The sequence below is a fragment of the Cavia porcellus genome, unplaced genomic scaffold (assembly GCF_034190915.1).
Source record: "Cavia porcellus strain 051 isolate PalLab524CR breed Dunkin Hartley unplaced genomic scaffold, mCavPor4.1 scaffold_17, whole genome shotgun sequence".
In the NCBI taxonomy this organism is placed as follows: Eukaryota; Metazoa; Chordata; class Mammalia; order Rodentia; family Caviidae; genus Cavia; species Cavia porcellus.
Genome location: NW_026947500.1, coordinates 69,730,389 through 69,757,847, shown reverse-complemented (window position 1 = coordinate 69,757,847; position 27,459 = coordinate 69,730,389). Strand labels below are relative to the sequence as shown.

The window sequence follows — 27,459 nt, the reverse complement described above, 5'->3', positions numbered from 1 at the left end:
TATAAAAGTAGTTACCATAATGTCTCTTTCCTTGAAATCTTTTGAGTATAACTTCATATACTGTGGCACCAAACATATCAAGACAATGTAAAACCACTCAAGAGAATGACAGTATTACAGGGTATTTAGAACCAACTATCAGAAAATGAATAATGGTTTCTGTATAATCTCCTTGTCTATAAGTTTTTGCTTATATTATCACGTATAACAAAATCCAATAAGATACAACCTGTTAAGACCGATGGAAACAGAAGAATAAAAGCTTGATGGGACTTCAAAGCAAGATGATACTAAATCAGCACTAGCTATTATGATGTCTTGTTTTCTCCAAAATAGCTGTTCCTACCATCCAATCTTCTCTGCCTCATTTCTGTTGCGCTCTTTTTCTGTCATTTGATGTCAGTTTGTCTTCTTCATTTTGTTTTCTGCCCCATTCATTGTGGCCTCTCTGCCACTGTTTCTATAGTCTTGGTATTTTCCCTTTTTTACAATATCCTGCAGTATTCTCTGTAGAGTTGAATTGGTGGTTGCAAATTCCCCTAGTTCCTCTTTATCCTGGAAGCACCTTGTTTTTCCATCAATTTCTAGGGACAGTTGTGCAGGATATATCAATCTTGGCTGGAGGTTGTTATCTTTTAAAGCTTGAATTATTTCCCCCCATGCTCTTCGTGATTTGATGGTTTGTGCTGAGAAGTCTACTGTAATTCTGATGGGTGTTCTCTTTTAAGTGATATGTTTCTTGTCTCCGACGGCTTTTAGTATTCTGTTCTTATATTGGATTTCTGGAATTTTGATTATTATATGCCTGGGTGTAGCTCTGTTTGGGTTGTAGGTGGCTGGGGTCCTGTATGCCTCATACATCTGAGTATCTTTACCATTTGCTAAATTAGAGAAATTCTCTTGGATTATTTCTGTGAATAGCTTTTATAGTCCATTTGTTTGTATCCCTACTTCTTCTCTTATGTTCTTAATTCTTAAGTTGTAGATCGTCTTATCATCTTCTAGCTTTTGAATTGTTGCTGTTTGTTTTTTTGTTATTTTTAAGAAGTTTTTCATTTTATGCTCCCATATTACAAGTCTGCCCTCCAATTCAGATAATCTATCCTTAGTTTCTTTTAAGCTGTTATGCCAGCTCTCAATAGTTTTTAGTTTCCTGGTAATCTCTTTGAACCTGCTTCACGTATTCTATGTTTTCTCTATTTTCTCCATCAAACAATTCTCCCCTTTTTTTCTGTTCTTCCATTCCACCATCTGTTTTTTCTTGGGCGGTGCTTAGCATTTCTCTAACTATTCTACTTACATCTTGCTTTATTTTGTTAAATACTTCATTTTTAAACTTGTCTCTGAGACTCTGGAGATATCGCTTTATGTCTATTGGTGCCGTGTCGTGTTTCATATTGCATGTTTTCTGCCTTACTTTGCGTTTCCCTTTCCTGGATCAGTGTTCTCAGGATTGGGGACTGAGGACCCTTTCTTGTTGCTTCCTCTTCCCATACTTTTTGTTCCTTCCATACAAGTGAATGTAGGAGGCCAATTTTTTTTTTTTTCTTTTTTGGTTAGTTTGTTTGAATTGCACTGGCTAGGTGTACCTGCCCACTGCAGTGTACTAGGGAGACACAGACCTGGACAGCCTCTGCTGGGCCCACCCCTCCAGGTCAACCTACCGAAGGCTTCACCGCTAAGGTGCACCTCCAGGTGCTGGGACCTGGTTTGGGCTAGCCTACTGGGTCTTAGTCAGGGCGTCATGCAGGCCAGGCACTCCCCACCAATCCCGCTTGAGAAGGGAGTATGTGATTGAAGTCACTGCAGCGCACTGTTCTGGCAAGTCTGCTTGGTCCCAGTGTGTCCTCTGCTGGACTCCTACTCTATGAAAGGGTTCCTGTTTCGCTCACTCACCTCAAGTCGATGTAGGGCTCCCTGCTTGTCTCGTTCTCAACTCTGTTCGCAGATTCCTGCTCTCAGAGCTTTCGTGCGTCTCTCTCCCTGCCGTGCAGATTTGGACTCAGCAGCAGCAGCAGGAAATTCAAATCGCGGCTTCCAATGGCACAAGTTCATGCTGAGATTTTATCTGTTCTTGTTATAGCACCAGGGTTGGATTTCCAGTTGGTTTTTCTTAGCTTAGTTCATTCCTGGATTGGCAGGGTGTATTTCCGCTTGCTTAGGACTCCTCGTACCACAGCATTCCTGGATTCTAAGTGGGGTATCTCTGAGAGCCTCCATAGCTGCTGCTATCTATCTGCCATGTTCTTCCAGAAGTTGACTTCTGTACACCTTTACCAACCCCTCTGGAGAGCTAATAGACTTATTAAAATAAGTGCCTGGCTAATAACTGTTGGTTAGTTCACTGTTTCTAAGGGGAAATCTTAAAGTGACTTTTTTGTTGGGGCTGGAGGTTTAGCTCAGTGGCATAAGCGCCTGCCTTGCAAGCAGGCAGTCGTGAGTTCGATCCTTGGTACTGATAACAAGGAAAAAGACCAAAAAAAAAAAAAAAAAAAAAAGAGAGACTTGTTACGAAGATACTGGGCTTCTAAAGTCTTCTGGCACCTGCAGTGAGAGAAAAGGTTAATTGGCCACCCACCCACAGCATTGATTCTGCCCCACAAAGATGTGAGTGTCTGTAAGGAGTCTCACGGAGGGAATCCATTGGTCATTTGTTGTGAGATAATTACCACTCCTCACAAAAAAGTAACAGGACAGCCAAGCAAAATAGATAGAACACTGAAAGAGTTGGCAGGATAGCAGCATTCTGGAGGCTGAAGGAGGAAGGTTACAAGTTTGGGCCCAGCCTGGGCAAGTTAGTGTCTTGGCAAGACACTGTCTCAAAATTTAAAAAATAAAAAAGAGGCAGAGATGTAGCTCAGTGTAAAGAGGCTGGGCTCAGCCCCTCGTACCTCAAGGAAAAAAAATGGCAAACTGAAATGCAATCAAACACAATAGACTCAACATTCACAAAATAATAATGACCTGTCCACAATGAAAATTAGCCAAATACACTGTAGTATTCTTAGGATTGAAGTGGAGAGGACATTAACTGTCTTTCTGAAAACAAATGACTTGCGGTTAAAAATCTATTCACTGTTTTCCCTCCAGAATAATTTTAACTAATTTCTTCTAAAAAGTTAATTCTGACACTCTAAAACGGCACAAGTACTATATAAAGGTAAAAAAGACCATAAGGTACAATGAAATTATAATTAAGTGTGTTATTTGTCCTCTGATATAGGTAACCAATCTTGAAAATAAGTCTCTACCAATAGGAAAAATATAAAAAGTTTATTCACTGCAGATTACTCACACATGTTCAGAAGTAAGGAGGACAAGTTCCTGGAGAAGGTTTAAGCCAGAGTGCCGTGTTGATCAATACATTAAGCAAGTATTAAACTTCCTATCCAAAACTGAGTGTCGTGGTGCACACCTGTAATCTCAGCACTCTGGGAGGCTAAAGCAGCAGGAATGCAAAATTGAGTCAAGCATGGGCAACTTAGCAAGACTCTCTAAATTAAAATGAATGAATAAATAAACAAATAAATTCCGGAGACTGTAGTTCAGGGCAATGGTCCTAGGTTCAATCCCTGGTATAGTAAAAACAAACAAACAAACCAAACCAAAAAGCCTTTCACTGCAAATAGAGGAATGGTATAAATGCACTTACTCCCAATAAACTGCCATTGCAAAGCACGCACGACCTACAAAAGATTTGGTAAATGACCTTTGGAATTCTCTACCCAGATGTTGATGGCCTATAGTTCACTGGCCTACTATCATAAATTAGGCTTTACTGGAAGAAAGCTACACTATCCGCTTACTGACATCTGGCTGCTTGACCATTACCAAGACAGAGGTTGCTAACTTAGAAACATTATGCCCTCAAAGCATCCTGCACTCACTAGCAGGCTCTTTTCATACTGATTTCCAGCCTCTGCTATGGACCCTATCGTCAATTATACAATCATGAAATGAAAGACTCAGGGAGAAGGGAGGAGGGAGGAACAGAAATAATAATACTAAAAAAGAAATAAGATGTAACACACGGTACATGAACACTAACAGGCTATTTTTGTTTTTAAACTTTTGTCGGTACTGGGGATCAAACTTGAGACCTCGCCCATGCAAGGCAAGCACTTATGCCACTCAGCTAAAACCCCAGCCCAATAGGCTTACTATTAACAGAAACCGGAAAATCCCTACAAGGAAAGTGATCATTATGTACTCGAAACATGTAATAATAAAAATCTAATACAAAGGTACTCATTTAAATGTGCCATGAGAAGACAACCACAAACAGCAAAGTGCTTTGACTTTTTAAACCAATGAGGGCCTCTTCAAAACGCCAACACAACGGAGAGTCAGGAGTAATTTTAGGCCTGACATGTTCATGATGGAGCTGTAATTTAGGTCTTGCTGCTGGGTAGCTCTGAACCACGGGACAGTCATGGATGTAACACCAATGAGTTCAAGAAAGAAGGCGCACGCTAAAGAGATTATATAACATAAACAAACATAATGAGAAACCTTGACCTGGCACACTGTCATGTCAGTATTCTGTGGGGCTAAGGCAAGAGGAACCCAAATTCAAGCCACGGGAGCAACCTAGTGTCTTAGTAAGACAAAGAAACCTTGATCTTAGATTCAAGACATCCCGAAGCCAGTATGGGGCTTGAGGTATAGTTAAAGGGAACAGCTCTACTCTAAGTTTAACTCCTTAAAACACATGCTTGTATATACACATACGCACATACAGACTCTCTACACCTATGTCACAATGATGCAGATAAATTTTTATGGAGTAGATATCAGGCATTGCTAGTGGGCCGATGGGGAATGAACGCAGGGCCTAATATAATGTGCCTGAGTTGCACACTAACCCTTGTTATTGAGCTACTTCCAACCCTTGCTATTATTTTGATTTAAATTGAGTCTTTTTTTTCTATTTAGGAGATGCATCACTATCTAATGTTCACATAACATACCTACAATTTACTTTCAGAGTGCTCATTCTTAAATAGTTTACAATAAAATGTATTTTATCTGAAAGCAAATGTGAAGAAAATGCGAAAAATGAATGTACTCCATTGTACTGTATTACAATTCTATACTGAAATGACCTGAAAGACGTTTGACTGCTCTAAAGACAAATGTAGAAAAAAGACTTTGTCCAATTAACTTCTCAATAGTAAACACAATTATTCTACTACTAATGCAATAGAACAGTTATCCTTTCTTGCTGGAGGTTAGGTTTTTAAGTTTTCTGAGGATGTACGTAGGCCTACAAGGCTCAGATGAAAGGGAAGGTTATGTACTTTTGGCTCTCTTTATCAAAAGGACTAAAAACCTTTCCTGTCACATACAGATATATGCACACGATAGGCACCTAACAAAGGATGCTTATCTAAGAGAGAATGACCATATTTGTCACTTTCCAGTCACTAAGACAAAATACCCCAAATCCACAATTCAAATAAGTTTTATTTTGGCTCACGGTTTCCGTAGTTTCAGTCGGAACCCACCTGATTCCAAGGCAAAAGTTGGCGCGGGTTAAACGCATGGCGGAGGAAAGCTGCTCACCGCACAGAAGCCAGGAAGTGGAGACAGGAGAGGGGCAAGCGACGAGAAAACACCCTTCCAGTCAACCGGGCCCCAACCTCCGGAACAGCAGCCAGCCATGAAACACACCACCGATGAGTAGAGCGCCCCCAACACTCAATCACTTTCCACACAAAGGAGGCTTCCGGGGGACACTTTAGGAGCCCGAGCCCCGACTCCACCCGCGGCCCACCCGGTTCTCTCGCAGTGCTCACCCGAACGCGCTTCCGCCGCCAGGTCCAGGGGGCGGCGGAACACGGGCACGTCGGCAACGTGACTCGAATCACCGGTGGCAATTATTTAACGTAAGCCTGCGAGCGCAAACAGACCTCCCGGGACCTCAGGCGGCTCAGCACAACACTGGCCTTCCACCAGCTGCACCGCCTCAGGGCGGACCCTCCACGCGGAACTCCTCGTCGCTGACTGAATGGAACACACCACAAGGAAAGAGGAGGGGCCGAGTCGCGCAAACATGACGTCACAAACACGGAGACGCCTCGATGCTGCTGCTTCCGCTTCCGGCAAGGGCGGGGCCGGGCTCGCTGCCTACGGCGTCCTCCGAGTTCAGCTCCGTCTGGTGCAGGCTAGTCCTACGTGCGCAGGCAGAGGCTCGGCTTGTCCCAGCACCGAGCGGGAAGTTGGAACCGGGCGTTGAGGGTTTATTGGAGTGTAGATTGTGCCCTGTGGGCGGGGCTGCAGGTGGGTGTGGACGACCTATTGGTGCAGCATGGCGGGTCTGGATTGGGAGTCTCCTCCGCAGGACTGTTCATCAAAGCTTTTTAGGGCCCCCACCCCAGACGCTGGAAATCGAACTCACGACTTGCCCTGCAGGAGCCTTGTCGCTGAGACGTATCCTGGGTTCCTAACTCTCTAGTTTTTTGAGGCAGGTTTCGCTGTCTGGTTCAGTTTCAGTCTGAAATTCACTGTGTGTCCCGGCTGACCTCGAATTGTGGAGATCCTCCTGCCTCAGCCTCTCTTGTGCTGGGGTGACAGGCGTGTGCACCACGCCCAGCTTCTCAAGACATTTTTTACAAGTGTACCCGCACATCACTCAAGCCCCTATAGATTTAATGAACCAAATGAAAACTCGGTCGCTCTTCTCACTTTCCAGTCTTCAAGAAAATATACCTTATTTTCAAATAGTTTTAAGTGCCTGGTGTGTTCTCTCTCACTCTCTCTGTGTGTGTGTGTATGTATGTCGGGGGGACAGGCATAGTGACAGAGACCTGGCTACTGAAGCCAGGTACACTGTACCACTGAGTTACCTCCACAGCCTCCATTTTTTATTTTGAGTGTCTATGTTATTAAGCTACATTTAAGGAAATCATGTTAATTTTGGATATTTCCCCTTATCTTGCACATGAAACTGTTACAGATAATCGAATTAATGGTGACATTAATCATCTGTCAAACCATTAAGCATCTTTCAAATGCATGTTCTCCAAACCAGCCACATTTGGAACTCTCAGCATTTTCTGTTGTAACCAAATAAAATGTAGAGTTAGATGTGATGAACATTCTTTGTTTCGCAGTGGACATCTAGTCACGTTGGAATCAGTCTCTCTCCATTTCCTTCTCTCTGTCCCCGTGTCCCCCCCCCACCCCTCCACCCCCGCCACCTAGAGATTCAACCCGAGGATTTCACATCAAGGTACATCCTGGCCTCTTTTTCATTTTTATTTTGAGAAGAATACTTTGTCTACAAAACTGTTAAGTTTTCTAGGCTGAGCTTGAACTCGAAATTCTCCTGCCTCAGTCTCCTAGAGTGCTGGAGTGACAGGTGTAGTCTCTCCCACCCCATTCACCCCAGGAGCAACAGAGAAAGGAGCACCAGGAAGAGACTGGCTGGGCACTGCCACCTGGCATTATTTTATATAGGGGTGCGTTGGTTTTGAGAAAGTGTCACCAGAGGTGTTTGATTTGAATGGATCTGCTTGGCAAGGACCAGTGACAGCAGAAGTATTCCTACTACTTTGCTTGTATCGTGCTGTAGGTACTCAGGGCATTTTGCTGATGTGAGATCTGCAGAGCTATGGGTGGACACAGGCAAGGTGGGGCCCACCCTTTTAATTACTGTTTAGATCATTTATGTTTAATGTATCTGACAACATTACGATTCAATTGTGTCATTGGTGACGTCTGGCGTCTCTTTGTCATTGACTTTCCCCTTTAACACTGTTCTTTTGGATCAACCTTTTTCCTCCAGACTGATTTTCATTTACTATTGTATTTTCATTACAATGTATTTCTCAGTCTAAATGGAATATTTTACCATTGAAATGGATGTAGAACCTAACATACAAGTCCCGTTCCCCAATACCTTTGTTATCATTCTTACTGTGCCAACATAATTGAAATCCCCATCTTATATTTTCAACCATCATATGTATTATAAAGAAATCTCTTTAGGTTTCATTAGTTTCATATTTTCTTACCCTCATTTACTTTGGCTTTAGGCTCACTGAACTTCTTGAATCTTCACAGTACACCAAATTTGAGAACATTCTCAAATATTTTTGTTGATTTTCTCCTCTTTGTCTAGGACCCTTTTGGTATTATCACACAGTCCCGTAAGGGTCATATGGAAAGTAATTTGGAAATCTTGTTTTTGTTTGTGGTGTTTATTTCGGTTTGTTTTGCCTTTAGTACTGGAGAGTGAACCTAGGGTCACTGGGAGACTGATGGTGCCTCTCTCTCTCCCTCCTTCTCCTGGGGATTAAACCCAGGAGTTCTGAACTGAGCTAAATCTATGTCCCTTTTTAATTTTTCATTTTGAGGCAGGCTCTTAGTTTCCTGGGGTAACCTCCATTTGGCCTTTATGCCTCTGCCTTCTAAGTAGCTGGGATTATCTCCATGTGCCAGTCGGTTTGGGATATTCTGCACATTCTTAATATTATGACACTCTCCTTCTCACAATCCTGTGGAGAAAGTAGATGTTTGATCAGGTAATTGACAAAGTTTGGTCCAGTGTGAAAATTTTTAGGCTGGAAAGCAAAGGTCAGTGGTTAAGTGCTTACTTATCATCACCAGTATGGAAAAAAAAGGATGCAAGGTTCAGTTATGGTTTCAATGTGTGTTCTCTCTGTTCAGCCTCTGCAGTGCAAATTGTGTCTCTTATTAGAGCTGGAATAAATGGAGGGCAGTTGGTACGGCTTGTGTCTAGATGTATCAGCTGCTCCCAAATCCTCACACAGTCATAGGTGGGGCTTTTTCGGAAGTGGCTGAGTCTAGAGCACATGACACCAGGATTTATTCATGGTGAAATGCTAGACTCAAGAGGAGGATTAAGGGTGTAAGTGCCACCCACTCTGAGTAATCTTGACGAGACAAAAGGGTCAGAAAGCAGCTGTGAAGGCCCTGTTTAGCTTTTGCCACCTTCTGCCTGCCGTGACCTGTTGCCTGTCTGCCACACCACCTGGCCTTGGAGCTAGCTGATTATAGACTGAAACATATACAAACTGTGAACTAAAACTCTTCTTTCTTTTAACTTTGGGTGTCAGGTATTTTGTCTCAGCAATGAGAAATGTAAGACAGAATTTGTTACCAGCAGTGGAGTCATCATTATAACTGCACCTGAACATGTGGGACAGGAACCTTTGGGACTGCCTTGTGGGAAGTGTTTGGAAATTTTCAGAGTTGCTGGCTGAAAAAGTGGAGCCTGGGACACCTTGGGGTATACTTGATGGAAGATTTTGGGCAGAGCTCAGAATACCAGAAGGCTGATAGAAATCCTGCCAGTGAAGAGCAAGATGGGGAGATTTCTGCAGAGAAGATCATTGGTTGTTGTACTCCAGACAGTGTGTGTTATACCTTGGCAGACAGTTTCTCTGATTTTGCTCCTATCCAGCGACTTTGCCTGAGACCGAGATTAAGGTTTGGCCTTGGCCCACCAGCCCACTAGGGTAATGAACAGTGGCCTTTCCAGTCCTTGGTGCAAAGCACCTTCCATTTGGTTTGATACCAGATTTCTGCAACAGTCAAACTTCTGTGCTGCACAGAACAGTTTAACGGAAAGTTAATATCTGAAATATGGCAGCTAGGGAGGATGCAGACCCTTTGGCAATGAAGCTTTGATTTACTACATGAGGTACAGGACCCAGAGCTGCTCAGTTCTGACTGGTGTTGATGGGAAGTTGAGCCATTTAAGCAGTAAACCACAAGTATCAACTAAAGGCTCGAGAGCCGTTCTAAGAAACGGGAATGATGAACTCCAGAGTGGGCAAACTTAGTGAGACCCTGTCTCCAAAGAACGGGGATGTAGCTCGGCGTGAAGGTCCTGGTCGTAATCCCAGTTCTTAGGGCTAGGTCCAAAGGGAGGCTGGTCTATTTCAGTTTTCAAAGTCTATTTTATGTCTCACTGACACCACAGGATTGCGGGCAGCCAGGCGGCAAGTGGAGAAGAAAAAAACCTACTGTAATTGATCTTTTTCTCTTATGATATTCACATTACCACTGCTTGTGGTTGAAACTGAGATCCAGTGATAATTTTAGGTCCCTGAGAGGTAGGGAAATTATAAAGACAAAGTAGGAAAACCAGCACTGGTGACTCTGAATTTTTTGTTTGTGTGTATGACACTGGGGATTGAACTAGACCCTGGCTCTTCTTCTTTGTGATAGAGACCCACTAAATTGCTATGTTGCCTAGATTGGGTGAAAACTTGTGATTCTCCTGCCCTTGCCTTCCACAGTGTGAGAATGTCAGGCATATGGCTCTGCTGAATAATTCTCATGGGTTCAAAAGCACGCAAGGCCCTTGTTGTCTAGGGCAGGGGAAATAATGATCTGCTTTCCAAGAGAGGAGGAAGAATGGAGCTTTGGATTCACTGGTTTGAAAATAAAACACATGCTTGCAACAAGTTATCTGTAAGAGTAAGCACTAGCTCTAGGAAGTTTATTCTCTCTAGGTAGTAAGATGTGAGTATGTCAATGAACCCTAATATACAGGAAAGAAAACACATGACTAATAGTTATTCTTCAGGCAGTTTGACATCACACTCGAAAACTTTTGGAGGATGATAATACAGATGTTCAGATCATAGGACAGAGATAGCCCCACAGGACCCACACAACACTTTATTAGGAAAGTAACAAAGGTAGGTAGAAAAATATTTGTAGGCCTAGCTATAACCATGCTCTTCAATATACATCATATTGATCAAAAACAAAGATAACATGAATAACTATTATCTCTGCAGTGTTGCAAAGTATTAAAAGTGTATGTGACATTAAGGTGACAGCTCTGGAGTTTTCTGTTTGATGTTATAAACTCATGCACTAGAAAAACATAAAAATAAATGGTTTTCTTTGAATCTGACACAATGAGTAAGATCAACATGGAAATCGCTAAGGGCTACTGAAAGGCACCAAGAAGACAGCACTCTTCCCTGTGGGGTGTTAGTGTTTGGTAGTCTCCTGGGGAAACGGAAAACATCTGACAATTTTCAGATAGTACCTGGAGGAGTACCCCCTTCAACCTTCATGCTGGGCAAGGGGTACAGAGCTGTACGTTTTGGCCGAGATTACATTAAAACCATAGGTGGTCATGGCTATTTCAATGCCCACTCTAACCCGTGTGGGTCCTAATTGGGGCTTTCTCAGAGGTGGCTGGCTGTAGTGTGTGATGCTGGGACTAAGGGTATGAGGCTGCCTACCCTAACTAAGGGTGAGGGTCCTGGATAAGCTGTAAGGACTCAAAGGGGCTCGTGGCTGGTTTGCTTCTGCTCTGTCCTGCCTGTTTGCCTTGGACTGTTTCTCCTCTGTGATGTCCCTCTGCCGCGACACTGACTTGGAGCCAGCCGATAATGGACTGAAACCTCTACAAACTGTGAACAAATAAACCTTTCCTCCTTTAACTTTGGGTGTCAGGTAGTTTGTCTCAGCAATGAGAAAAGTAACTAAGACATGGGCAGCACAGTAGTAAGCTAGGCATACACAAAACCCCAAATACCAAAGCAATGCTTTTGTGTACATTTTGTGCCCAAAGAGCTCTGGCCCATGGACAGTCTACAGAAGAGGGTCTGATGAATCTGTACTCGCCAATGGAGAGAGGAAAGTCATCTCCAAAGGTGAGGTCTTGGTACTGTGTCCATTAGCAGTGAGAAAACTGAGCTGTGACACCAGGCTATCATTTGTCATTATGATGAGCACGAGTCTAAACTCAACCGTGAGCCAAGCCTGCAGTACACACTTAACCCACAATCCCACACTTGCGAATAGTCAGGAAGCTCTGAACAGGTTCCCAGGGAGTATCTTATTTCAGATCATCAAGCCTTCCTGTGACTGAGGCGGCCATGCAGGCTGGGAGGAAAACCAACAAGCCAACCCACAAGACTTTCCTGTTAGCCAAGTGGTGCACAGGGTGGGAGACAAGGAAAGTAACAAGGCTCCCCTCCCCGAGCAGCTGGTTTGGCTGATTCGGAGGAACTCAGGCCGAGATGATAGCAGCTGAGGTAAAAAAACAAAAACTGAACCAAACCTTGGCCCCTCCTTAATTCTTGTATTATTTTATTGACTTTGCAGGTGTAAAGCTGGTAGTCTTGAGCATTTATTTGAAGGGCAACTATATGCATTATAGCAACAGTGGGGGGTTTCCTTGTCTTCTTTTTAAAATCTGTTGTTTTGTTCTGTTTTATTGTGGTTTATTTCTGTATCTGGTAACAATGTAACGAACACTGTTAAATTCCGATCATCTTGCTTTGAAATCCTGTATGGGTACAGTTGTTTCACTTTTTTTTTTTTCTTTTGCTATTTGATTTTTCCGGTTTTCTTTTTTTCCTCTTTAAAAAATAAAAACAAAAGGTATGCAGGTCCCTTCTGTTCAGGATTTACTATCTGCCTCGTTTTGGGTTATAGCTCACTGGTTGGCTGAAGAGCCTTCAAACAGCTCTTATGGTCATCACAACATAATCCATAACCCAGCTATATATAATTATTTTGACCCTGAGACTGCAATCTGATTTACTGGGAATGTCTGTACCTAAAGGCCACATTCAGAAGTGTCATCATGATTTCCAGCACCAAGAAACATGGTATAGGACAATCAGCATGTATGTGTGTGTATATATATGTAATTTTTAAAAACAGGGTGTTCCTATATAATTTAGGTTGGCTTTGAACTCATTATGAAGCCCAGGCTGGTCCTAAACTCATAGCGATCCTCCTGCCTCAGTCTCTTGAGTGCTGGAATTACAGGTATGTGCCATCAGACTTGTTAATAGGTTTTGTTTCCATAGAGCATGGAAAGACAAATCAGAGGAGGTTACTACTGTCAGCTGGAGTTTCTGCTTGACTCGATTGTTTTCCCAGGCTGGGGATGTAGCTCAGCAGCATCAATACCTGTACTGCAAGCACGAGGTCGTGAGTTCAATCCCTGGTACCGGGGTGGGGTGGGGAGTTTGGCAATCTGTGGAACAGATCTAGAGAGAAAAAGAAACTTTAAGACCCTCACTCCCTTCCTGTGTTTGTCCAATGTTACTGGGAGTCCCAGTGTGAAGAATGAAGAGTGTAGCTGTCTTTTCTATGATCATGAAAGTGAGGTCTCTCCCTACCAGCTTTCACTCAGCTTCTCTCTCACTCCTGGCAGGCCCTGGTCTTTAATCTGAAACAAGGACAATGTAACAAACTTGATAGCTGAATCAGATTGAAAACTTGGTTGCTGTGAGCTTCTGCAGATGAATCATCTTTAACACAAACCCCATAGAACCCATACTGGTAAAACAGAACTCGGGGGTGTACTTCAGTGCTATGGATACTACAGGCAGAAAGATACATTCATGCCCTTGGTATCTTTTTTTTTGTCTGTCATTTTTATCGGTACTGGGGATCGAACTCACGACCACCTGCTTGCAAGGCAGGTGCTTTTGCTGTTGAGCTAAATCCCCAGCCCTCTATGTATCATTTTTGACCAGGTGGAACCTGTAAGGTATAGCAACTTGAGCTGAATATTGGCACTACACAGGAGTGACTTATAAACCCAGGAATAACCAGGAAAGAATCACAAATATTCAAAACAGACCATCCAATCCAGGCATGGGGGCACTCGAGGCTGATGCAGGAGGATTGCTGCAAGCTCCAGACCAGCCTGGGCTACAAAGGGAGCTCAAGGCCAGCCTGAATTGCACGAGACCCTGTTTCAAAAACACAAATAAAAACCAAAACAAAACAACTAAGAAACATCATCCAGAAGGCTATATCCATTGTCAGCACCCAAGATTTCAGGACACCGAGATGCAATTCCTCTGTTAGAAAGTGTTTTTGTCTTGTTACAGTCCTCCATGTTATGAGTTTGTGGAATGACATATAGGAAACAACTTTGTAGCAGAGTCCCGCCTACTTGGGAGGCTGAGGCAGAATTCCAAGTTTGAGGCCAGCCTGGGCAACTGAGGCCCCATCTCAAAATAAAAGGGTCTTGGCATGTAGCTTACTGGTGGAGTGCTTGCTTGTATGCATAAGGCCCTGAGTTCAGTTTGTCGTACTACAATAAAAATATGAAATGATTTTGTACCTTTCCTTACCTTAAAAAAATTGTTTTTCCACTTTGATATCACAAGTGAACATCAAAGTGTTTAGCAGAATTACAACTTTTCAACATCTTATACATTAACAGAGTTCTCCTCCACTACAAGACTTTATACATTTATTAAATCTCCAGGAAACACTGACGTTTGTTTGTATTTGTTACATCATATCGTTCCAGGGAAGCGAGGTTTCTCTCCGTTGTGAGTTCTTACATTTTTCGGTACATTGGAGGAACTGTTGAAGGCTTTCTCACATTCATTACAGCGGCAGGGCTTCTTTCCGGTATGAATTCTGAAGTGTTCAGTTAAGTTTGAAGAAACACTGAAGGCTTTGCCACACGCCTTGCACACATATGGCTTCTCTGCCGTGTGTGTCTGCACATGTGTAGCAAGGCCCGAGCGCTTTGTGAAGGCTTTCCCACATTCCTTACATTTATAGGGCTTCTCTCCAGTATGAATTCTGAAATGCTGTATTAGGCTCGAAGAAGTTGTAAAGGACTTCTTGCATTCCTTACATTTGTAGAGTTTCTCTCCAGTGTGGGTTCGCATGTGGTTGTTAAGGTTTGAGGAATACCCAAAGACTTTCCCACAAAACTTACATTCATATGGCTTCTCTCCAGTGTGGGTTCGCATGTGGCTGTTAAGGTGAGAGGAAAACCCAAAGACTTTCCCACAGACCTTACATTCGTAGGCTTTGATAGTATACATTCGAAAAGGGACAGCTCCACTTTGGGAACACAGACAATCTCTTGCAAATAGCTTGAATTCATAAACCTTGTTCCCGTTGTGATTTCTCACATGTGTCTGAAAGCATGACTTACTAAGGAAGGGACGGTCACTGTATCTGAAAGATCTATGCTGCAAGCTCATCCTCTGGAAAGCAGCATTTGGAGTTGCGCTGTAGGCCATTGCACATTCGTTTAATGCAGAAAAATTCTGTTCAGTAGAAGCTGTCACCTTCAGAGTAGAAAAGGGTTTTCCATCCTGGCCAGAGTCACAAGAGCTCCTTGAACTTTGGGTGGTCATGTGTGTCTTGGAATAGGAGTGTTCACTTAAGATTTCTCCCCAGTGCTTCTGGTCACCAATCTGCCCTGCACCGTGGATGCCCGCCTGTTGATGAAGAGAGGAAAGGTGGTTAAAGGACTTTTTAGAATAAAGAGACTTCTACTTAGCTGAAGACAGAAACCTTCTCTTCTTCTCTCTTTCACTACATGTCTACAATTCCTGGTCTACGGATTTGTCTCAGCCTCAATGACAGCAAGGACGCTGTGTTTACGGTTCCAACCTTGGAATTATTCCTGGTATATTCTCAGAAGATTCTTTTGGAAGCTCAGTGCCCAGTTGCAGGTGTGGGCATATGTACTTTTGGGAACTGTGAAGCCTCAAGTTTTGTCTGTGTTTTGAGACACGGTCTTGCTGTGTGGTGTAGGCTGGCCTGGACCTCACTCTGTAACCCAGACTGGCCTCAGACTCACGGTCCTCTTCTTGCCTCAGCCTCCTGAGTGCAACTACGCCTGATAGAAGGCCCAAGTTTTGACTGAGCATTAGGATGCTTCAAATTCATGCCATTCAGAACACCCCTTCTAGAGAACTTTCTCCCATTGAGGTAAATGCCATCTTTTTCAAGTATTTCTCACTTACACTGATTTTCTGCAAAGGAATTACCAACCTTGTTAGAGAGTCCAGGGAATAGCAGATGTCCCTTATTAAATTTAGAGCTCACTAACGTGTTCTTTGCTGTTAAAAAATGGGTAAATTATGATTCAAGCACATTAGAGGATGACAATGATTTTTTACAGTTTCCATGAAATTCTTATATTCTACCATGTGATTTCTATAAAATTGAATAGAGGAACAGTAGGGCCAGGATCTTAGGACATTGGCTCTAATGTCACAGACACTCATAAGAGACTTGAAGACTGCTTTAAAAAGTCAAAGCCTGGTTGTTTAGGTGGTAGTATGCAGCCCCGGGGATCTCTGAAGGAAAAGAGGTGTCACCAGAGGTCTGAAGCATTCCCACATCCACTGGACGCACAGTATCTCTTCCTCCTGGTTGGAGGCTATTTATACTCTACAATGGAATTCACAATCTTCTCTCAGAGTGGGAAATAACAAACATCTTGTTAACCTTACCATTAGTATCTCACTGGCAGTTTGCTCTGTCAAAACACCTTGCTCAAATGTTGACTCTCTGCTCCTAAGTTGCATTTTCCATTCTGAAGACAAACAGAAAAATCAAATTAGGGTTTAGAGAAAGAAATGGTAGACTGTAGGAATTAAAACTGATAGGCGTGCTAGGGATACAGCTCAGCGGTACAGCACTTGCTTAGCATACAAGATGCTCCGAGTTCAGTGCCCAGGACTGCATGTACATGTGCACAAAGATAGGACTCATCTGTGGTTTAAAACAAACAAAACCTCAAAAACCTAGTTAGTGGTTGTTATGGTTTGTGTCTACATGTCTCCAAAGCCGTAGGTGGTCACAGGGGCAGGTTTCTAGTCTGTGAAGGATTCATGGTCCAGTGTTGGGATTGTGAGTGTGCATGTACACTCACCCTAAGGGAAGGGCCTACACATAGTATAAGGGACAGGAAGAGTATTTTCTCTTAGTTCGCACCTCTTGTATTTTTCTGGTCTTGTTGCATTTGCTGTTTTCCACTGCTGTGAACTGTTGCTACTCTGCCGTAAGTCATCCTTCTGTGAGGCCAGCTCATTATGAGCTGAAACCTCCACAAACTGTGAGCTCAATAAACCTTCTCTTCCTTAATTTTGGGTGTCGGGTATTTTGTCTCAGCAACAAGAGAAAAGTAACTAAGACAGAAGTTGAATACATGCCTAGCATTCGCCAGGTCCTGGCTTCAATCCTCAGTTTGAGGCAGGGGTAGAGGAAGATGATAAAATTTGAGCATGTTATGAAGGTCAAAAATTTGCCAATGGTAAAGTTGTGGGCTTTAGAGAGTTTTAGACATTTTATTCCTAAGTGATTCTCTGAAAATTAAAACTTATGGCAAATATTATCAGAAATAAAGAGCAAAGATCTGAGCAAAGAATAAACAACAAACTGATAACAGAGAGAGAGAACAAATCATTCTGTGAAACCCTAGGCCAGTGTGGTGAGTCAGAAACAGGACGGGAGGCTGAGGATTTCTCCTGTCCACAGCCCGTGCTGCAGACCTGTAGTCTTCCCCAAGGTTCCTCCCTGCACCCCCTTTCACTGTCTTGGGACTGGGCTGTCCACATGGACACTCACCGGGGGCATCTCCTTCCTGCTCCGTCCTCCAGGACCCCTTGTGTTCCAGCCAGGAGATCAGACTAGGCTTGACTAGCTCAGCCCCTGCACCTGGGGAAAGATGCATTCATCAAGAGGTGTAGGCAAGAGAGCCCCAAACTTGGTGTAACTCAGGAGTGATGCTTCTCATGACAGTCAGGAGTTATCACAGAAGGATTAAAGTCGTAAATATCTCTGTCTGGGCCCCAAATGACTCATTTTCTGTAAACCTGGAAACCACACGAAGGCTTATATACACACTAACAAAACACGCTTTGAATCAAATAGAAAAATCAAAGTGAAACGAAAAGGTATTTGTTCTGGGGATACAACTATACCAGGGACTCACAAGTTATTATAACATATCTGATTTAGGTGGCTGGCTTGTGAGAACTCTCAGGACACAGGCTCGGAGTGGGTAAGCACTCAGCTGGCATGCACAAAAGCCTGCATGCCACCCCCAGTACCACAAAACAAAACCCTCGCAAGAACCAATCCAGAGTTTTCCTTTTTGTACCGGGATCAAACCCACAACCTCACACTAGCCAGCCAGGAGATGTGCCTCGGAGATGACCTCTGGCTCTGCACAGAGCTCTGGGGCTCAGTGACTCAGAGGAGGACACTGACAGTATTTATAGTAGGGTGAAGATGATGGTGGTGACTCTGGACCACATTTCAACAACCACCATATTAGATTAAAACTTAACGTGGTTTCCCCTTATCCACAGCTGTGCTTTCTGTGTTTCAGTGACCTACTGTCATCTGTGGCCCCAAAATATTCGTAAGAACACTGCAGAAATAATTCACATTCTGAGTAACTGAAGAAAACTGGAAAGTCCCATCGCATCCTACCTAGGATGCAAGCCATCCGTTTGTACACACTACCCGAACAGCAGTACTCTAGCAGCTGTATCATCTACAAGGACAAGACAGGGGCCTTCATGTTCAAGTGACCTTATTTACTTCATAAGGGCCCAACCCAGAACAGAAGCGACACTGCTAATTTGGAAAAACTCTCAAGTTTTACACAAGTGAAAAGCTGAAAGTTGCTGTGCTGGGTGTGGTGGTACACACCTGTGACTGTAGCACTTGGGGAGGCTGAGGCAGGAGGATCACTGACAAGTTCAAGTCCAGCCTGGACTACAAAGTGAGTGCAAGGCTGGCCTAAAGTATACAGCAAGGCTCTGTCTCAGAAAAAAGAAGGAGGGTGCTGGGGATTTAGCTCAGTGGGATAAGTCCCTGCCTGGAAAGCGTAAGGTTGTGAGTCTGATCCCCGGTATTAAAAAAAAAAAAAAGCCAGGCATGGTGGCGTTCTCTCAGAATCCCAGCACTCGGGAGGCTGAGGCAGGAGGATCACTGCAAGTTCAAGTCCAGCCTGGGCTACAAAGTTAACTGAACTGCATAGTGAGACCCTGTCTCAAAAAGACCAAAAAAAAAAAGAAAAAGTCATCAATCTAATAAAAAAGGAAAATAATCAGATAGCGATTAGTTATTATAAGGAGGAATCTTCAGTTTGTGAAGTTGTGAAGAAAAAAATAAATTCATGCTGGTTCTGCTGTTGTACATCAAAGCATTACTGAAACTGTACCTGAGTTCAGGACTACTGTCCTGGGGCAGAGGCTCCGCCCCTCACTGCCCAGTGGACTGTCAGTACCCCTCACCCAGGCCGGCACCCAGGCCCGCAGCCTCCGTCTCCTCCCCAGCAGGCTGCAGCTGCGCGGCCCTCTTACCCACGGAGGTCAGGTTCTCGTAGTTCTCCAGCATCACCTCTCTGTACAGCTCTCTGTGACTCTGGTCCAGTAAAACCCACTCCTCCTGGGTGAAGTCCAGGGCCACATCCTCAAAGGTCACCGAGTCCTGAATCAGCACACACAGGCCGGTTTGCGCAACGAGTCACGGCAGCGACCTCTGCCCCGGTGTTCACCACAGGTGAGGGGTGAGGCTGACGGCCGCTTGGGTCCCCCAAGATCTCCACTGCCCACCCAGGGCCCAGGGTCCTGGGGACCTTTCCTGTACCCACCCGCTCACACTGTCCACCTCCTGCCGTCATAGGGACACAATGTCCTTCTGAAACACAATTCTCTCCATAACTAGACGGGTGCTCTGCTGCTCTTTCTCTGTGCTATTAAAGGTCCTGAACACATGTACGTGTCTGATATACAAGCATCATGAACTAACAAACTTTCACAGAAAGGCACGGTTGCTTCTCTCTTCCTGTCTATCCGAGTACCTGGCGAAATAACAAACACACTCAGTCCCCACGAGTGTCACGGTCAGCAGCTACTGATGTCCTGGAATAGCTTCCTGGTAACACCTTACAGTAAGGGCGGTGTGGCTCCCCCAGGAATCACCTGGGCCTCGGTCCTGGCCGAGGCTTTCCTGGATTTTAGGCGGGGACACAAATCTGCCTTGGCCGGAAATGTGTCCATCTGGTCGGGCCAGCATGTCATTGGGTGGGACCTGGCCCCTGCATACCTGATAGCAGCCTGTCAGGCAGTCAGCCACCATCCTGTCCTCCTTTATCTCTTCTTGAAGAAGGAAGCCTGGCTCCCTACACAGAAGGGCTCCTGGAAAGAGAGAAGGCAGGAGAATACACAACTGGGCAAAATTGCCATGTCTCACTGATAGCAAAAAAGGGATGGTGAGCTATGGTGTCCCCCAGAAACACTGCCACAGTCCCATTTTACAGGTAAGGACTACTTTGGAATTTTTGTTGTCACTTGGTGGTAATGGGGTAGGGATGTCAAACCTAGGACCCTCACACTGAACTACAGCTGCAGCCAGTTTTACATTTTTTCTTTTTAAATTTAAGACAGGGTCTCGTTAAATTGCCCAGGTCAGGCTACAACTTTCGATCTGCCTCAGCCTCCCCGAGTGCTGGGATTACAAGTGTGCACTACCACACCTGGCCAGGTAAGAAAAAAATAAAAAGTTTTAGGTAAGAAAATCCAAGCCCGTGGAAATTACGTCAGCATTTGCCCATGGTGATAAATCACATAAAGGAGATCACACAGCACACATACCCGGGCCCTAACAAACATGTTTCCATTCTCTGGTCAACTCGCACAACAGAAGGGTACGGTGATGGCTGAGGTCCTTCCCGGGGTAGTCTGCTGTTCAGAGGGCACCAAAGTAGAGCATCAACAGAACTGGCGGGGGCCAAATGAATGGTTGACGTCCTGTGAGGCTCCCGGTAAAATGGGCCTCCTCCCAGGAAACCCAGGTGTACTTCAGGCTGGCTTATGAATACATGACTTGTGGAAACCGCCATTCCTCCTTTCACAGGGTTATCTGGACTCCTTGCCATCAGTCACTGTGTTCCATGAAGTATTTCACCATGAGTCATCAGAGTATGGACACACGCTGTCATGTGCTGAGCTCAGGATGACTGCATACACATGGAGAGCCACTTAAGTGTCACACCAGCCCTTCACACTGGTATCAATATATCTTCTTAATGTGAAAAAAACCTAGATTCAAGCCAGGAGGTGAAAGCCAGGGAAATTAGTGAGACCCTATCTTAAGCTGGGCATGGTGGTGCATGCCTGTAAGGCCAACGCTTGAGAGCCTGCAGCAGGACATCAAGGCAAGTCTGAGGTCAGCCTGAGCTACATAATGAGCTCAAGGTTAGCCTGAACTACCTTGGGAAATCCTGCCTCAAAAACACAGTGAGACAGAGCTTGGGATATAGCTCAGTAAGAAAGGCCTGGGATCAAACCAAAACTAAACTAAACCAAATCTAGATCGAGACAGCACAGAAATCCCCCGCTGCCTAGTTAAGCACCAGAGACCCTGAGCCTGACTGCAGGTTCGTCCCTGAACTGCTGATTGCCTTTGGTTGCTGATGCACTCCAGGTTGATCAGAGAGAAAAACATTTTGATTCCAAGCCCAGCACTTTGCTGTCTTTTGGCGATCATCTCTAGGGCTCAAGGATTACCCAATACCTCAGAAGATTAGATGGCTACCTGGCTACTTGGGCTTCTTCACCAAGAGGCAAAGGACAGGCTGGAGTTAAACCTGACTGCCAGATCGGTCTCCCAAGGGACGCTGCAGAACTGCTGTGTCACCAAGGTAGGGGAGTAAATCCTGGCACCTGTGCAGTTTCCATGCTTCCCAGACAATGTACATGCAGCTAGGTGAGGCCAAACCTGTCATTCCAGATTCTTGGGAGGCTGAGTGGTACAATTTGTATCTAGTCATGATCTCAAACACGGGACCTTTGCAAAGCGATTGCGTTGTGGGGCTGATAGCTGGTTTGCTCTTAGGAGGCTGGGTCTGGCCAGAAGAGGTGGGCTGCCGGGGTGTAGCCTGGAAGGGTTTATCCCAATCACCAACTCCTCCTTTCCCGCTCTTCTACCTCCTGCCATGCCTGAGGAGCTACCCTCCACCCAGGCCCCTGGCACCACTTTGGAGCCAGCTTGGAACCTTCCCACCTTGGAGCCATCTGACTGTGGACTGAAACCTCTGCAAACTGTGAGCCAAACAAACCTCTCTTCTTGTAAGTTGTGCGTGCAGGTGTTCTGTCCCAGCAGTATGAAAAGTGATTAAGACACGGGGACAGGAGTGTGGCTTGAGCCCAGGAGTCTCAAGCCAACCTGAGTAGCATAAGGAAACTGCATCCCTTTAAAAACTAGAAAGAAAAAAGGAAATGTTACCAGAGTAAAACCAGCACAAAAAGGAAAGCCACTGGGAGATTCAGATTCTCTGGGCATCAAAGCTTGGCTCACTAAGAGGTTACTGAATCCAGCACTTGTGGCAGAGACACAGGATACATGAAAGTGGTCCTTGTAGCAATGAACTGTGTACTTGTACTTCAACTATGACCTACAGAGCACGTTCTTGGCGGGTCTGTTTATATGCACATGTATTTATGTAACTAAGCATTTCTATTTCCTTCACATGTAACTGTTTGAAGGTAAACTTGTAATTTAGTCCTTAAGCAAGAGTATTTAGTGAGAGTGTCACTGAATCTGAGGAAATACTAATATGTTTTTCTTTTTGTCTTTTTGAGACAGGGTCTCCCTATGTAGTTCAGGCTGGCCTTGAGCTCACTTTGTAGCCCAGGCTGGTCTTGGATTATTGACAATTCTCCTGCCTCAGCTGCCGAGTGCTGGGATGACAGGCATGAGCCACCACACCTGGCTTTAATGTGACTTTCAAGGGGGGTGGTGTAGCTCCTCACTGCAGGGAAAGGTGAGAACCTCTTCTCTTGTGCATCATTAGGCAGAAGCTTCCAGCGGCTTCAGTGCTCCAAAGGAACTGAAACGTGCAGCTCCCTCCAGCCCGGCTGCCCTATCTGCTGAACAGCCTGAGCATGGCCTGTGTCTGCTATTGAATGATTCCCCCTAGCTTCAGATTACCTGCAACACCAGCTTTGTCATGATGGGCCTGAGTCTTTACTACACTAAACATGCTCTGCTCAGTCAACCCGTGAGGCACCGGAGGAGAAGCAACAGAAAAGCAACTGCTCCTGCTGAATGCAGCCATGCTTGGTGGACACACTTGTGCTGGGCTACCGACTTCTACTGAGGCTCCGTCCACAACTCACAGGCCCTGGGATCTCAATCTTACTCCTTGCTCGGGGAGCTGCTTTCCTGAGACTCTCCTAACTCGGACACCTCACACGCTAAGGGCACCTATTAGATTAGACGCTTTGTAATGTGTCTCTTAGTTTGATGGCTTCTGTTCTGTGCCCCTTGTGACAGGGACACTGAATCCAGGATGCCTGCTGAGCGTCAGCCCAGTGCCTCCTCCTGTGCACCCACCCTCTAAGCTTGTACCTAATGATCAATGAGTTAATCATAAATGACTATAAAAATCAGTCAAAATTCTGACTCAGTTGCATAGCTTTGCAAATTCCATCTGCACGGTGTCGCTGGGCTAAAATAAAAGCGCTTCTTTTAAAAACACATCGTCGCCTTGCCCCGTTTTTCATCATGGGGCCTTGTTTTTTTTTTTTGGGAGGGGGGTTTGGGGCAGCTACAACAAGGGCTATTGGACTTTGCTTCCCCGTTACTGCTCCTGCAGTGTGTTCCATGTCACACAGCTCAGGCCCTGAGGAACCTGATCAGCTTTCACATCATCGAGTGGGATGTGACCATACTGGGGCTGACCCCAGTGAGCTCCACCTTTGATGTGTCCTCTCATAATCTCCTTTGCCCGAGTGTACACAGAACCTCATTTGTGCACCATCACCTGACTTCTGTACACCTTTACCAACCCCACTGGAGAGCTAATAAACTTATTAAAGTAAGTGCCTGGCTAAAAACTGTTGGCTAGTTCACTGTCTCTAAGGGGCAATCTTAAAGTGACTTCTTTGTTACCAAGATACAGGCTTCTACAGTCTTCTGGCAGCCTGCAGTGAGAGAAAAGGTTAATTGGCCGCTGAACCACAGCACTGATTCTGCCCCACAAAGGTGTGCGTGTCTTTAAGGAGTCTCACCAAGGGAATCCAAGGGTCATTTGTTGACTGTCAGGCAATTCCCACTCCTCACAAAAAAGTAACAGGACAGCCAAGCAAAAATAGAAGACAGCACTCTGGAGGCTGAAGCCAGAAGGAGACAAGTTTGGGCCCAGCCTGGGCAAGTTAGTGTCTTGGCAAGACACTGTCTCAAAATTTAAAAAATGAAAAAGAGGCAGAGATGTAGCTCAGTGTGAAGAGGCTGGGCTCAGCCCCCCGTACCTCAAAAAAAAAAAAACAAAACAACAACAACAACAACAAAAAAAAAAAAAAAAAAACAAAAAAAGGCACACTGAAATGGAATCAAAACTCACAATAGACTCAAAATTCACAAAATAATAATGACCTGTCCACAATACAAAATTAGCCAAATACACTGTAGTATTCTTAGCATACGAGTGGAGAGGACATTAACTGTCTTTCTGAAAACAAATGACTTGCGGTTAAAAATCTATTCACTGTTTTCCCTCCAGAATAATTTTAACTAATTTCTTGTAAAAAGTTAATTCTGACACTCTAAAATGGCACAAGTACTATATAAAGGTAAAAAAAGACCGTAAGGTACAATGAAATTAAGTGTGTTATTTGTCCTCTGACTTAGGTAACCAATCTTGAAAATTTAAGTTGAAAATAAGTCTCTTCCAATAGGAAAAATATAAAAAGTTTATTCACTGCAGATTACTCACACATGTTTAGAAGTAAGGAAGACAAGTTCCCGGAGAAGCTTTAAGCCAGAGTGCCATGTTGATCAATACATTAAGCAAGTATTAAACTTCCTATCCAAAACTGAGTGTCGTGGCGCACACCTGTAATCTCAGCACTCTGGGAGGCTGAAGCAGGAGGAATGCAAATTTGAGGCAAGCGTGGGCAACTTAGCAAGACTCTCAAAATTAAAATGAATGAATAAATAAATTCCGGAGACTGTAGTTCAGGGCAATGGTCCTAGGTTCAATCCCTGGCATTGTAAAAACAAACAAACAAACCAAAACCAAAGCAAACCAAAAAACTTTTCACTGCAAATAGAGGAATGATATAAATGCACTTACTCCCAATAAACTGCCATTGCAAAGCACGCCTGACCTACAAAAGATTTTGTAAATGGCCTTTTGAATTCTCTACCCAGATGTTGATGGCCTATGGCTCACTGGCCTACTATCATAAATTTGGCTTTACTGCAAGAAAGCCACATCCATCCACTTACTAACATCTGGCTGCTTGATGGTTACCAAGGCAGAGGTTGCTAACTTAGAGACATTATGCCCTCAAAGCACCAGGCACTCACTAGCAGGCTCTTTTCATACTGATCTCCAGCCTCTGCTAAGGACCCTATCGTCAATTATACAATCATGAAATGAAAGACTCAGGGAGAAGGAAGGGGGAGGGAAAGAAATAACAATAATATGAAAGAATTAAGATGTGTTAGGTACACGAACACTAACAGGCTTACTATTTTTTTTTTAAGCTTTTATAGGTACCTGGGATTGAACTTGAGACATTTGCAAGCCCTTATGCTGCTGAGCTAACTCCCCAGCCCATCAGGCTTACTATTAACGGAGACCGGGAAACCCCTACAAGGAAAGTAATCATTATGTACTCGAAACATGTAATAATAAAAATCTAATAAAAAAGGACTCATTTAAATGTGCCATGAGAAGACAACCATAAATGGCAAAGCGCTTTGACTTTTTAAACAAATGAGTGCTTCTTTAAAATGCCAACACAGGGGCTGGGGATTTAGTTCAGCAGCATAAGCACCTGCCTTGGAAGCAGGTAGTCCTGAGTTCGATCCCTGGTACCGATAAACATGAAAAAGACAAAAAAAAAAAAAAAAAAAAAAAAAATGCCAACACAATGGAGACTCAGGACTAATTCTGGGCCTGACACGTTCACAATGGAGCTGTAATTTAGGTCTTGCTGCTGGGTAGCTCTGAACCATGGGACAGTCATGGATGTAACACCAGTGAGTTCAAGAAAGAAGGAACACGTTAAAGAGATTAAATAACATAATCAAACATAATGAGAAAGCTTGACCTGGGCGTGGTGGCACACAGTCATGCCAGTATTCTGTGGGGCGAAGGCAGGAGGAATACAAGTTCAAGCCAGGGGGGCAACCTAGTGCCTTAGTGTGACAAGGAAAAGGTTGTCTTAGAATCAAAATATCCGGAAGCCAGGATGGGGCTGGAGGTGTAGTTCAGTGGTACAGCTCTACTTGAGGTTCAACTCCTTAAAACACATCCTTGTATATACACATATGCACATACAGACTCTCTACACCTATGTCACAACGATGCAGATCAATTTTTTATGGAGGAGATATTAGGCAATGCTATTGTTACTCATTTCCTTTTGCAGTAGGCCGATGGGGATTGAACCCAGGGCCTAATGTATGTGCCTGAGTTGCATCCTAACCCTTGTTACTGAGCTACCTCCAACCCTGGCTATTATTTTGATTTAAATTGAGTCCTTTTTTATATTTAGGAGATGCATCAGTATCTAAAGTTCACATATCTACAATTTACTTTCAGAGTGCTCATTCTCAAATAGTTTACAATACAATATATTTTATCTGAAAGCAAATGTGAAGAAAATGCGAAAAATGAATGTACTCCATTATACTGTATTACAATTCTATACTGAAATGACCTGAAAGACGTTTGACTGCTCTAAAGAAAAATGTGGAAAAAAGACTTAGTCCAATTAACTTCTCAATAGTAAACACAATTATTCTACTACTAATGAAATAGAGCAGGTATCCTTTCTTGCTGGAGGCTAGGTTTTTAAGTTTTCTGAGGAGGTACGTAGGCCTGGAACGCTCAGATGAAAGGGATGGTTATGTACTTTTGGCTCTCTTCATTAAAAGGACTAAAAATCTTTCCTGCCACATGCAGAAATATGCACACCATGGGAACCTAATAAAGGATGCTTATCTAAGAGAGAATGAGTATATTTGTCACTTTCCAGTGACTAAGACAAAATACCCCAAATCCACAATTCAAATAAGTTTTATTTTGGCTCACGGTTTCCGTAGTTTCAGTCGGAACCCACCTGATTCCAAGGCAAAAGTTGGCGCGGGTTAAACGCATGGCGGAGGAAAGCTGCTCACCGCACAGAAGCCAGGAAGTGGAGACAGGAGAGGGGCAAGCGACGAGAAAACACCCTTCCAGTCAACCGGGCCCCAACCTCCGGAACAGCAGCCAGCCATGAAACACACCACCGATGAGTAGAGCGCCCCCAACACTCAATCACTTTCCACACAAAGGAGGCTTCCGGGGGACACTTTAGGAGCCCGAGCCCCGACTCCACCCGCGGCCCACCCGGTTCTCTCGCAGTGCTCACCCGAACGCGCTTCCGCCGCCAGGTCCAGGGGGCGGCGGAACACGGGCACGTCGGCAACGTGACTCGAATCACCGGTGGCAATTATTTAACGTAAGCCTGCGAGCGCAAACAGACCTTCCAGGACCTCAGGCGGCTCAGCTCAACACTGGCCTTCCACCAGCTGCACCGCCTCAGGGCGGACCCTCCACGCGGAACTCCTCGTCGCTGACTGAATGGAACCCACCACAAGGAAAGAGGAGGGGCCGAGTCGCGCAAACATGACGTCACAAACACGGAGACGCCTCGATGCTGCTTC

The 27,459-nt window shown here is 44.4% G+C and overlaps 2 protein-coding genes across 4 annotated transcripts in view; both read right to left on the bottom strand.

The window, feature by feature from the left end:
* LOC100727441 (zinc finger protein 121) overlaps positions 1–6,056 on the bottom strand; it is a 29,751-nt gene extending 23,695 nt beyond the window's left edge. The window contains 1 exon segment of the mRNA XM_013155786.3: positions 5,799–6,056. The gene's annotated coding sequence lies outside the window, so the exon portion shown is untranslated.
* A 4,574-nt stretch (positions 6,057–10,630) lies between these two features.
* On the bottom strand, positions 10,631–27,380 carry LOC101787820 (zinc finger protein 426-like). 3 transcript variants are annotated; one of them, XM_063228620.1, is made up of 7 exons: positions 27,165–27,380; positions 20,391–20,480; positions 19,843–19,934; positions 19,098–19,224; positions 17,350–17,439; positions 16,233–16,315; positions 10,631–15,209 (listed from the first exon to the last, which is right to left on the bottom strand). In XM_063228620.1, the coding sequence occupies exons 3-7, from the start codon at positions 19,873–19,875 to the stop codon at positions 14,265–14,267; spliced, it is 1,278 nt and encodes a 425-aa protein (XP_063084690.1). In that variant the 5' UTR covers positions 19,876–19,934; positions 20,391–20,480; positions 27,165–27,380; the 3' UTR covers positions 10,631–14,264. The 3 variants fall into 3 exon arrangements, with proteins under 3 accessions (XP_063084690.1, XP_013011311.1, XP_013011283.1); XM_013155857.3 differs by lacking the exon at positions 20,391–20,480 and having other exon boundaries at positions 26,874–27,380; XM_013155829.3 differs by lacking the exon at positions 20,391–20,480.
* Positions 27,381–27,459: the final 79 nt, after the last annotated feature.